At 50.5% G+C, this 12,540-nt stretch overlaps 5 protein-coding genes across 5 annotated transcripts; 2 read left to right on the forward strand and 3 right to left on the reverse strand.

Moving 5' to 3' along the window:
* Positions 1–96: 96 nt before the first annotated feature.
* N7473_012871 (uncharacterized protein) lies at positions 97–1,270 on the reverse strand (the record flags this gene model as incomplete). Its single annotated transcript, XM_057158810.1, has 2 exons — positions 97–1,123; positions 1,185–1,270. 2 exons carry the CDS (start codon positions 1,268–1,270, stop codon positions 97–99), a joined length of 1,113 nt encoding a protein of 370 aa, XP_057002764.1.
* Positions 1,271–2,139: 869 nt separating this feature from the next.
* Positions 2,140–2,655, forward strand: N7473_012872 (uncharacterized protein; the record flags this gene model as incomplete). Its single annotated transcript, XM_057158811.1, has 1 exon — positions 2,140–2,655. The coding sequence occupies one exon, from the start codon at positions 2,140–2,142 to the stop codon at positions 2,653–2,655; it is 516 nt and encodes a 171-aa protein (XP_057002765.1).
* Positions 2,656–3,097: 442 nt separating this feature from the next.
* On the reverse strand, positions 3,098–4,100 carry pxr1 (telomerase inhibitor/ribosome biogenesis protein PXR1; the record flags this gene model as incomplete). The annotated part of the gene is made up of 3 exons (XM_057158812.1): positions 3,098–3,118; positions 3,199–4,027; positions 4,078–4,100. The coding sequence occupies 3 exons, from the start codon at positions 4,098–4,100 to the stop codon at positions 3,098–3,100; spliced, it is 873 nt and encodes a 290-aa protein (XP_057002766.1).
* A 435-nt stretch (positions 4,101–4,535) lies between these two features.
* N7473_012874 (SacI domain and endonuclease/exonuclease/phosphatase family protein) lies at positions 4,536–8,275 on the forward strand (the record flags this gene model as incomplete). Its single annotated transcript, XM_057158813.1, has 7 exons — positions 4,536–4,848; positions 4,917–5,112; positions 5,167–6,814; positions 6,885–7,184; positions 7,239–7,348; positions 7,414–7,736; positions 7,803–8,275. The coding sequence occupies 7 exons, from the start codon at positions 4,536–4,538 to the stop codon at positions 8,273–8,275; spliced, it is 3,363 nt and encodes a 1,120-aa protein (XP_057002767.1).
* A 635-nt stretch (positions 8,276–8,910) lies between these two features.
* On the reverse strand, positions 8,911–11,177 carry N7473_012875 (uncharacterized protein; the record flags this gene model as incomplete). Its single annotated transcript, XM_057158814.1, has 5 exons — positions 8,911–9,047; positions 9,145–9,430; positions 9,514–10,490; positions 10,541–10,956; positions 11,173–11,177. 5 exons carry the CDS (start codon positions 11,175–11,177, stop codon positions 8,911–8,913), a joined length of 1,821 nt encoding a protein of 606 aa, XP_057002768.1.
* Positions 11,178–12,540: the final 1,363 nt, after the last annotated feature.

Raw genomic sequence — 12,540 nt, forward strand, 5'->3', positions numbered from 1 at the left:
AGATATATGGACATGGACAGATTTTCATACTCATAAAGCTCCCTTACACACCGGCTGTAAACATCCCAACCAGCCGAGAGACTTCACTGGTTTAAATCAGGCAATAATCTCCAATTCACCTGTCCTATCCTTAGCGTAGACATCTTTCCACTGATCCCATAATCGTTGCAGTTCCTCCACATATTTGGCATGAAGCTCATCGATGTAGCTATCATTGATCTTATCCCGATTCGACTGTTGCATCACTGGAATCGGCTTGCCAGTCACAATATTAAGAGGTCGTCGATAAGGCATCAATCCAACGTCATAGTTGAATACTCCTCGCGCATGGAAAAGCGGAATCGTAAATCCCATTGTGCGCTTGATCAGCATTTGCAGTTTGTGGATAATCGGATGTTCGTCAGAGTCGACTTGTTCGTAAAGATCATTTTCGCCAAAGGCGAGAACGGGCACTAAATCTGCGCCCGTGCGAATGGCTAGTTTGATGAACCCTTTTCGTCGCTTTAGGACTAGACGGAGTGAATAGGGTTGAGAGTTGAGTGATTCACGAGCTCCGCCAATGACGATGGTGATTGCCCGGCCCATGCCTTCGCCGTTGGGACCGCCTTTGGTTAGGAGATTCTCGCATGATTCCCTGGACACACTCGCCAGACCCATGGCAAGCGCGTACTCTCGGTAGAATGGGATGCGGAAGTTCGAGTCCAGGGTCAAGAGGGTGTTTGTGATTCCTGGGAATAGTTTTGAAAAACCGAGTGCCTCTGTGCCGAAGGCGGCAAATGCACCGTGTGAGATGATGCCATGTGGGTGATAGCCGAAGATATACTTCTTCGTTGGGGGCAAGACTTCCTCCCTGTGAAGACGGGCTGGGAAGTAAGATGCGTAGACCTTCCAGATTGGAAGGTGACGCAAGAAGTTACTCCGGCCCTTGAGTTCTCCTGATGTGGGTGCCGTGGAGAATAGTGAGATATAGACCAGGTACGGGAGCAGGAGTGGCCAGAACAAGGGGATGGCGCATGTGAAGAAGAAACTGGTCAAGAAGATAGCAATAGTGAGTGTATGGCAGAGCACGATTAGTGTCTGTGCGCGACGCTCCAGACCGACATTCAGCGGTGCCCAGTGGATGCTGATGAGATGTCAGTGAGGATCTTGGAATATGGAGGCTGGACAGGCAGCAGGGTGCATACCGTTTCCTCTCAGCATTCCCGGGCCTTGCTCGAGGCCTGGTGGCCGTGGTGGTTGGCTCGCGTCTTTGCGTGGTATCTCCATTCATCTTTCTGTACCACGACCTGAAGAAGGGAATCGGGGAGAAGATTGGAATATTGACTTTGGGCTCCCCGCGTGTGTCGCAGGGAATCTTTAGATTCTTAACAGTTGCAAGGGCAGATGACGTCGGGTGCCACGGGCTTAGGTAATACCGAGGCTCCGAGCGGTAGTTATCCCATTTTTAGTTTCTACATAGTTACACTTTGTGTACGGAGTACATTGTACTACAATAATAAATGGAGATATAGTATAGGTCGTAGTAGTTACATTGCAGTTTATATGAGACACGGCTGGGAGCATCAGTCAATCATCACGCTATTTGATTAGTTCGGTCATTTGATTGTACCAACTAGTAAAAGATTCTCCGCCGTATAGTTCAATCTGTTAAATTAGAGGCTGAACATCAAGTCACAGCATGACCTTTTTGCGAGTATATCGCTGGAAACCCTTCAATGATGTAAATTCAAAGTTGAAACACAGACACTTGACTTATCTATACAGCTTCTAAGACTACTGTAATCCCTGCATCTTGGCACGTGATAAAAGAGAGGCTCAGGAGACGCTAAAAATGCTTGAGACCTTCTCCTTAATCTTTCTTCCCAGAACCTGAATTTAGTCCCTGGTACCAATTCTTTATGATCAAACGGAAGAACAATTGATTCTTTATCGACATGAAGACTCTTCAACCCATGAGGCATCTCAGCCTCGCATTCCCAGTAGCTTTGCGTCTGCTACCACGAATCATCACCAACAAACCCTCCAACTTCCAATTTCATGCCATCCAACGCCGGAAGTATTGCGGCGTCCCAGAAGAAAACATTCCATTTGAATGGATTCGCATGAATTTGGTAATGGTTACAAGAAACCGAATCTTCCATGGGGCTTCTCCATGTATCGCTGCACGTACAAAGACAACAAAGCCTGGGAGCGGATGCTCCCCAACTGATTGAAGATAAAATCCAAGAGATGTTTGAAAATGAAAATGCTCGAGGACCAGAAGCGGCTGATATGCTACCATACCACCAGCTCATCATCAAAAATGATCCTAAGAAGTTCGACGGTGCAACCTCCCATGAAGTCCGCGATCACTTCAATATCTGGGTTGCGGAGCAGCTGCCGTTAGTATCGTCATCCCCTCGCTGTTTACAGCAGGAGCTTAGGGAGGATAAGCCTTACCACCAACCGGGCCCAGAATATGGATTTGGAGCACGCTATAATTTCGCGCTCTTTGTGGATGATATTTGTTTAGAGTCGTTGGATCATATGCACAGGCCTGTTGTTAAGATCATGTCTAAGCAGTGGCCTACCTTGACTCCTGAAGAGAGGAATTATGAGGTCAATCCTGGCTGGGAGGACGGGACGACTGAGATGGGTGAAGAGGATGTGGGATGAATGTATATGCATGTTGGTGAGTATGTGGAGCAGTATGATAAGTTGGAATATGCCCATCTTTGCGCCTGGTACAATAGCTACGTGGGGCCACCACAGACGGATGATTGTTAGGGGGATGAGTCGGGGCAACCGGGATTCTGGCGGAAGCAAATAAAATAAGACCGTGTGTTTTATCAATCTTGATCATCTCCTATGAGGGAATGGTGGAAGATGAGTCGCGACTTTGGCGTCGACTTGAGTTACGGAGCTTCGTTTGCAGGAGAAACTTCATGAAAGTATTTGTGTGAGAAAGATATCAAACAGACGGAGACAGCCAATAGACTGTTCTCGCCCCGATTGAAAAATAAATGTATTGGACTTTGTGTAACGAACGACCGATTTGCGCCAAACACCCTGCCCATGAATCCCGATAATGTATGTCTATGAAATGCAGCCCTGATATCTACGCCTTAACCATGAAGATCTGTTCCCAAACACCAGAATTAGCAATGTGATCAAATATTGAACTCTGAATGGGTTAATCCTCTGGATTCATGAACTCACCTCATTGAGCGATTTGTCGTCCATGAGAGCCCTCTTTTTCTGCGCAATGTGTCGCCCACGGAACACCTGTCTGCCAATCGGCCGACGTTCGCCTAGTGAAACGGCGGGAACCGTGGGCACTGGAGGCTTAGACTCGGTGGAAGGCTTATCCTCAGGAGTAGAGGCCCGGCGTTTGGTTGTGGTTTCGGGCTCATCATCGTCCTCTTCCGCCTTTCTCTTCTTGGACTTCTTCTTTTTCTTCTTATCAGATGACGAGCTGTCTGCCTCGTCGGATTGGGAGCGGGACTTCTTCGAGGACTTTTTCGAAGACTTGGACTTGGATTTGGACTTGGAGGATTTATCGGTCGCAGACTCGGTGTTATCGTCGCTGGATGTGGTTTCGGTCTTCTTGTTCACCTGCTCTTCCTTGGGTGTCTCGGGCAAGCGCTGGAGTTTCTCCTGGGTCAGTAGCCCACCCCGCACGAAGCGCACCTCCTGGAACTTGAGGGCAACGTAACGAGCCAACTGAACGTCATCTCTCTTCCGTTGTTCGACTTGAAGTTCCGTGTCGCTCTTGCCGTTTAGTCGACCCAGCAACCCTTTGAAAGCATCCAAGCCGGTGGGTTGGCCCTCTCGTCCGACGCGCGCACCCAGTCCAAGATTATCGTCCTTGAGGGTGACCTTGATATGAGAGATACTCGCAGAGGTCAAGTGTTCGGCATGTGCAGCATCTTTGGCTCCCAGGCGATTACCTGGGGTCCAGCCCTGGGCGCTCATGATCCGGTGTCCGAAGCCGGACGTGGAGCGGGCCCATTTTGTGTTGTTCGGATCATGGGAGATCTTAGTTTTGCTGTGAAATGTTAGTAAGGATGCGATGTAAATCGCAGGAGAGAGGCATACTTCTTGGGCCCGGCCAAACCCATGGCTGCAGCAAAAGAGAGTGTGTGTATGAAGAAAGGACTTTTGTTGGTTTGAATCTCCAGGAACTGGAGAAAAGAAGGTTTTTGGAGAAAATTGAAAACTTGCGGTGCTGAGTCAGCGGGCGATAAGGAACCATTCCCCGCGTATCAATCATCACTTATACAACCCCCAAGCTCAGCCACATCCACATCCAACCACATCCATCACCACTCATCTAGTGTCAAAATATTCGAAAAGAGTACAATCCTGGAAAATCAAGATACGCGCCAATATTTTGACAGATACTGTCGGTGACCAGTGGTCGTCCTCTTCGATCAAGCGGTTTTACTCGCGCATGGACCAGCAGGAGCCACCTGCTTTCCGTTGGGCAGTTGAGGCTAAGCCTCCAGCAGTGCATATGATAGACAGCGCGACAATTCAAAATCATTTCACGAGCCATGTTTAATCTCCGCGTTCTCTGTCAAGATCAGCCACGACGGACAATTGCATTACTTGCTTCCGATCATGTCTTGATCTTCCACTACAACGAAGCAGAGGGTGGGCCTAGAGCCGCCCCCCGCTGTCAGGTCGAATTTCTCGAGGCTTCGTCCGTGGACCTTGCGGGATATCGATCTTTGGGTGCTGGGTACGGCACTCTAGGTCTTGTTACGCTGAACGAAGATGTTTTTGTTTGCGTGGTTACCGGCTCCTCGCAAGCGGCTACTGTGCGTCCCGCAGAAGCAGTTTCTAGGATTGACAATGTAGACTTCTGTACGCATCTGATGAAAAATACCTATCATCAGTTCTTCCCTTTTTTTGATATTCTAACAAAATTTTAGATTGTCTCAACCGATCCGAATATGAGTATGGCCTGGACTACGAAACTAGCTCCCAATTCGCCGTCGATGAGCGGCCTGGCACGGATGGGAAAGAAGTTGTCACCGATCATCCGTTCCTGGCCTTGAAGAAGCTTCTTGGAGATGGGAGTTTTTACTATAGTCTCGATTTCAACTTGACTGATCGTTTGCAGGATCGGTAAGCTAATAAACTCATCCACCAAGTTATCAGCCAGCTGAACTTTCACACTAGGTCGGAGAAATCAGCCGCTTTTGACATTGACTCATTAGACGAGGACATGTTGTGGAATTCATACATGATCCACCCCCTTCTTTTGTTCCGAAGTCACCTTCCACCTTACGACAAGGCAAAGCTCGATGCATCTCAAATGTTGACATGTGTCATTCGAGGGTATGCCGGTACACTGAAGATCCCTGCAACAGTCTCAATCTTGCCGAAAGTACGGACGAATTTACCAGCTCTGTTGACCATCATCTCTCGGCAATCCTCCCGGCGTGCCGGTACACGATTCAACTCGCGAGGTATCGATGACGACGGAAATGTGGCGAATTTTGTAGAGACCGAGATAGTTCTTTGGGTGTCTCCAGGGATCTGCTTTTCATATGTGCAAATTCGAGGCTCGGTGCCCATTTTCTGGGAACAAACACCCGGACTGATCCCTGGTCAGCAGAAGATTGAAGTGACACGCTCGTTTGAAGCAACCCAGCACGCGTTCAACCAACACTTTGAGAGTTTGGAACTGGAGTACGGAGCTGTCCACATTGTTAACCTACTCAGTGAACTCAAATCTGGCGAGGCAGATCTATCGGCCAAGTTTCGAGAACATATTGCTCGAAGCTCTGTCAGGCAGAAAGAGGGGTTCCCGAGATCTCCCCACCAAAGCCTTTTGCGAATGACAGATTATGACTTCCATGCCGAAACTCGAGGCCCCGCTGGATATGAAGCCAGTCATCAAATCAAGTATGAATTGGCCGACTCTCTGGACGGATTTGCCTATTTCCTATCCGAGGATAGTACCCGCCCGGCCTCTTCGATCTTGGACAGAGAGGATGCAGCCAGCACTTCGTCCATCCTTCTTCAACAAGAAGGTGTTTTTCGAACTAATTGTCTGGATTGTCTTGATCGGACAAACCTGGTTCAAACCATCATCAGTGCGATGGCTCTGGGAGCCTTTTTATCTCAGCAAGGTGCAAGACTTAGTTCGGACCTGCAAATGCGACACTCCACCCTATGGGCCGATAATGGAGATGCACTTTCTAAGATATATGCAGGAACTGGGGCCCTCAAGTCCTCTTTTACCCGCACTGGAAAAATGTCTCTTGCGGGAGCGTTGGCAGACGCAAGGAAAAGCGCAACAAGACTCTACGTCAACAATTTCACCGACAAAGCGCGACAAAAGACGATTGACCTCTTGCTAGGTCGACTAGCAAACCAAATCCCGGTTCATCTCTATGACCCAATGAATGATCTAGTCACCGAAGACTTAAGTCGACGCGCGGCTGAATACTCGTCTTCTAGGAAGATTCGCATGTGGGTTGGTACGTTCAACGTGAACGGTCGTGATGAAGGTCCAGGCGCAGATCTTTCTTCTTGGCTCTTCCCTGACGGGGATCATTCGAAGGAAGATCCCACAATATTCGCCGTCGGGTTCCAGGAAATTGTTGACCTCAGCCCTCAACAGATCATGTCAACTGATCCAAGCAACCGCAAGGGCTGGGAAAGGGCCGTTCAAAATTGTTTGAATGAACACACGAGCGCGAGAGGAACCGGTAAATATGTCTTGCTGCGAAGTGGACAGCTTGTAGGCGCTGCCTTGATGATCTACGTAAAAGCAGATGCGCTGAAGGAGATCAAAAATGTTGAAGGAGCTGTCAAAAAGGTAATGCTTCATCATGATATTGTATCAAACTGCTGGCCTCCTGTGTGTTCTGAAGCTAATAAATTGATAGACCGGTCTTTCCGGAATTGCTGGCAACAAAGGAGGCTGTGCAATCCGTTTCGACTTCTCAAACACGAGCATCTGCTTCGTCACTGCCCATCTGGCTGCTGGATTTGGGAATGACGATGAACGAGATCGCGATTACGAAACAATTGACCGTGGCTTGCGATTCCAAAAGAATCGAACTATCGCCGACCATGACTCCACGATCTGGCTTGGTGACTTCAATTATCGAATTGGTCTAGGCAACCACATCGTTCGCGATCTTGTATCGCAAGGTGATCTCCAGAAACTGTACGACAACGATCAGGTAAGGGAACAACTTGACTCACAGCTTGCATTGCTCTGTACTAACGACTATTAGTTGAATCTGCACATGGGCGCAGGAAGGGTTTTCCAATTCTATTCTGAAGGCCTCATTACATTCCCTCCAACCTATAAATATGACGTTGGAACCGATCATTATGATACCTCGTAAGAGACCCTCCTCCCTGGCCTAATTCCATCAGAGGTATAGCCTTCAACTAACCTATCTGCAGTGATAAGTCCCGAATCCCCGCTTGGTGTGACCGCATCCTGTGGAGAGGAGCCAACCTGCGACAGACACAATACCATACCGCCGATCTAAGGTGTTCAGATCATCGACCAGTCTACGCCAAATTCGATTGTATAATTGACATCGTCGACATCGCACTCAAAGATAATCTCAGACGTTTACTCTACGAAGAGAAACAGCGCGATGCGCTTTCCGATACCATCAATCTGCTAGACATGGATGATGAAGACAGTGCCCCGCAAGATCCCATTGCACCTGGCTTACCACCTGCGAGCTCTGATCGAAGCAAATGGTGGCTTGATAATGGTAGGTAAAACAGTGCTGATTCTCGCGCAAATTACTCAGCTCAGTTGCTGATCAATAATATGATAGGCGTGGCTGCAAAAGCAGCGGTACAACCGCCAAAGGCCGGACTCGTTCCAAACCCTCAACGAAAATCAAATCCCTTTAGTATGGACGACGAGCCGGACTGGATCCCAGGCTCGAGAGATACAGACCAGGGACCAGATGCTCGTGTTGATAGACGGCCATTACCACCTCCCCGGCGGGGAACTTCAGGCAGATCTAAAGATAACATGCAGTCTCCAGGAGGAGATGCTCCTGTCGTGGAGAAATCGCCGCCGGCGGTCCCTCGGAAACCAGTATCGTTGAGCTCCCAAGCAACAGCTGGTCGAATTCCCTCTGGAAGTTCTAGCCAAGAGAGAAGTGCTTCTCTACAAGGTAGTCCTAGTTTGAGGCAGACCGCAGATGGAGGGAGAGGAGTGTCCAGTGCTGAGACAGGAGATCTCTTAGGCGATGCGTCAGGAGAACCTATTGGGTGGAAGCCGCTACTTCCTCAGCGATAAATGGGAACATCTTCTCTACACTGCGAGCCTATCACAGAAGCTCAGCTGGGAAAATTACGCAAGATCTAGAGGTCTAGAGCAAGAAATAGAGAGGGTTGTTTACGCCCACCGCAAGTCCAGCGCGAAATCAAAAGCCAAATTATATGTGGGTCTTCCAAGATTTAGTTTAAAAACATTTTCATGGGTATTTCAATTCAGTTATAGATGTGAGTAAATGGCGATAAGGTCCACGGAGGGACAGTAATTAAGTGACAAGCCTTTCATGGACACCTTCGCGACTGTTAACCAGGGCCACGGCACAAGAATGCCTTGAAGACCGGGTTCTCATGTGTCTTCTTGGTAGGTGACGACGAGTCACCCGAGAGGCAAAGAGGCCGAAGCTACTGGCTGTCCAAACACAGTCCGATGTCCTTGGTGACCGACTTTTTCTGCAACATTTCACTCTCAAGGCTTGATGCCTTTCTTCTCTTGCCTGCCCCAAGCTCAATTGCGAGAGGGCCAACAATTCGACCCACGGAGGGTGAAGGGTGGGGTATGGGGGTGGTGGATGGTTATGTATCTAGAAGGATAGAACGGGGGAAGCCCCCCACAAGGCGAGCCACGCCCCGGCCATCCAACATATTCTGCAATACACCTCACTGAGGAGCAGGAGCGGGTTCGGGTTTCTTCTCTGCGGCCTTTGCAGCCTTGGGTCCCTTGGGAGGAGGGCGGCCACCCAACATCCACTTTGCAAAACCACCTGCGTCGCCTTTCCGTACCGGTTTCTTGACAACTGTTAAGATAAATGGTTAGTACATTACCTAGAAGTGTACGGGAGGCGCATTCCTCTAGCTCTGCTCAGCTAGATAGCCAATAGCCACGGGACATACCTTCAGGTTTCTTTTTAGGCTCCGGAGCTGCTGCTGCGGAAGGCGGGTCGGCCTTTGCAGGGGGAGCCGCGCCCTCCTCCTTAGCTGGGGGTTCCGGATCTTTGGGCTTTTCAGGAATAGGCCACATGTGCATGGTGATGGTCCAATCCGGTTCAACGACAGTCTCCCAGACTTGAGGGAGAATGATGTCACCGTTGGGGCCTACAAGATCATAATGCCCTTCCGCAACATGTGGTCCAATCACTTCGATATGAAGGAAGGCCTGCTTGATCAGATCTTCCATTCCCTATAAACGCATCTGTCAGTCACACTTTCATGCATATACAGTCTCTCCAAAAAGAAGATAGAAAGATGGAAAAGATTACTCACCTGCCATGTAGCACACAACTCGAAGGGGAAACTGAATTTCCTTCCCACGGCATCCTTGAATTTGATAGGCTTCTTTTTCTCCGGAGGAGGCTTGTTGGCTGCTGCAGCTGCGGCACTGGCTGCCTCCTTGGCTGCCTGCTCGGCCGCGGCCGCGGCGGCATCGGTAGCAGCTTTAGTAGCGGCCGCTGCAGCCTCTGACGCCGCAGTGGCCGCAAGTTTCTCTGCTTCATCCTTCGCTGCCGCCGCTGCTTCGGCAGCCCTTTTCTCCGCATCTGTCCGAGCCAAGAATGCCGCTTCCTCGGCGATCTTCCGGTCGTGCGCGAGCTGCTGCTCTCGAGCCGCCTTCTCAGCCTTCTCACGCTCAATTGCAGCAATACGCGCCGCCTCCTTGGCCTCACGCTCTGCACGTTCGTCCATAATCAACTTCTCCAGTCGCGCAATGGCTTCATCCTTTGCTGCATCAGCTGCGGGAGCTGGGGCGGATGCTGGTTCGGGTGCTGGTGCCGGTGCCGGGGTTGGTGCAGGCGCGGGCGCTGGAGACTTGGCTGCTTCCGGCAGTTGAGATGGGGAAGGTACCTGAGGATAAGGGAAAAAGCCTGGCGGTACCATGCCAGGAATCATAGAGTATGGGTCTCGATAGTTGAGGAATGGGTTTGGCGCATAATGCATCAATTCTTGGTGGAACGGCGATGCGCCGTATGGCGAGGGTGAGACATGCCCGGCCATGTGGGGTGGCATGTGTGGTTGGGGATTATGCGGATCCATTCGTGACTGCGGTGGTGGGCGAGAGGGGTGACGGGGGTGCCCTTGATCGTGGGGATAGAACTGGTGCATGGCGGCTGCGTGTGGGGCTTGGAACTGCGCGCCGTGGGCGCCGTATGGGTAGTGTCCCGGGCCGTACGGTTGAGCCCCAGGATTGGCAGGGCCGAGGCGAACTAGCTCGCCATTGGGGTGCTGCTGGTAGGGCGGCGCCTGTCCTGGAGGATATGCGCCAAAGGTTGGACCGGATGAGTTGCTTGGGGGTAACCCGGTGCGGCCGGGGCCTGTGGCCACCTCCGTTCGGCAGGAGGGGCGCGGGTGTAATGGCTCGGAATCGGGTACTCCTCTGAATCGCCACTGTCGGGGGATTCTGGAGGCGACGGGTGCCGGCGGGAGCGAGTCCCATAGGACTCGCGTGACTCGCGTTCAGGAACCATTCGCCGGTGTGCTGGGGTTGGGCGGCCCGAAGCGGAGCGGGAACCGTGGAGCGAGCGACTACGGTGCGATATCCTTGGTCTCGAGGCTGAATCAGACGGTTTCAATTCATCCGGATAAGACAGCTGCGCCCACTCATCATAGTCCTCATCAAAGTCATGGCTGCCAATATGCACCGGCGACGAGTCGTCCTCGTCCGACAGAGAATCCGAGCCGTGCGGATCTTGGGGGTCAATCGAGATGCTGAGCCTGTAAGGGGAAAGGAGAAGGAAGAGAGAGTCAGCGAAGGATCTCGGCGCAAGGAGACTGAGCTGCGCGGGCGGTGGAGGCCCTAGGAGGGGGGGGGGTTGTTTTTTCCTTTGATCGGCAAGGAAAAGGGACAGGGGTGGGAAGAAGAAGGGCCAAAACAATGGGGAGGGGGATGGAGGGGGAATTTAATAAGATTAAGAGCAAGTGTAAACATACGTCATAGAGAGATTGCAGAGCCTCTGTAATTAAAAGAGGGAGATATAGGTTTTGAAAGGAAGAAAGGCCCTCTTCCTCTCTCTTCGTCTCGCATGCACGAAGCGAGGAGGGAAGTTTAGGGTGGGAATGTGGCGGCGATGTGGGAAGAAAAGAGAAGGAGGAGGAAGCGGAGGAAGTGGAGGTGGTGGACGAGACGGAGAGGGCGGAGGATTTTCCAGGCGGCGACGGGCTGCTGCTTGTGCTTGTTTGGTGGGGAAGACTGGTTGGGCACTTTTTTTTTTCTCTCTTGGTCAGTTTAGTTTTTTTGTTTTGTTTTGACCAGGATCCAGTTTGGTGGACGCGGGGGGTAAAGGGAAGAGAGAACCTCGCATTTGACTGGCCCCGCTTGTTTTTAGGAGGCGTGAGGCTTGGGCCTTGAGGATTGACTTGGGACAACTTGGGAAATCCCCTTGCGCCGATCGAGAGAGTCAAGAAGGAGGATCAGAATGTTCCCGTTTTCTTTGCACGGACAAGGGATGAATCCTTGGAAAGTATATTATAGGTTCAAGGATGAGAATCACGGAGAGAGAAAAAGTGGGTGGATCAAGTATCAAGAGGTATGGTAGGAGTATATCGTGTGAGCTTAAGACGGTGGCCCTTGTTCACGATAGGCCGGGATAGTAATACTAGGGTATATTATAGCCAGGGAGTTGACTATCGCGAGAGGAAGGGAAGAGGAAGAGAAAAAAGGAAGACCAGGGTGGATGGAGGGTTTTGTGTTGTGTCTCATGCCTGCCTGATCGGAGTAAATAATAATATTAGTTAAATGTGGGTGAAGATTTTGTCAGTGGCTATGTACAGCTGGTATGGAAATGTCCATGACCCTACAGTAAAAGAATGTGTGTAACTCTACGAAATAATTCAACAGAAAACCGAGATTGGGCCTGGATTGGGTATCAGTTGACCCTCGTTAGACCATAATACTAAGTATAACAACAACTCTTTACCCTCTACCGAGTCTACTACCAATATCCTCCGGTACTAAGGGCAACACTAGAATTCCATACTATGTACTAAGTATTATCGTAGTAGCACAAGAACAAAGAACCTCCAAACGCGACAGGTCGAGACCACGAGAAAAGAAGGTTCTTCTCGCATGGTACTTTTAGATCCCTGCACGACGAGAGCCTAGAATCCCGACTGACTCTGTAAGGCGCGTAAGTAGCGCAGGCTCTAAGGATCGAGACGCCACCAGATGTTCCCCTGGTGCTCAGTGCCCTATGTCTACCTGACTATACGTAGAGATTTAGGTACCAACTTTTGCTCTTCTCTCCAGGAGTCAACCCGGCAGGGGACTCATAATGTGAGTCTGTCCCAAGATCTGACTCA

This window comes from Penicillium subrubescens (genome assembly GCF_028828155.1).
Source record: "Penicillium subrubescens strain IBT 31985 chromosome Unknown utg000011l_segment0_segment0, whole genome shotgun sequence".
NCBI classification, from domain to species: Eukaryota; Fungi; Ascomycota; class Eurotiomycetes; order Eurotiales; family Aspergillaceae; genus Penicillium; species Penicillium subrubescens.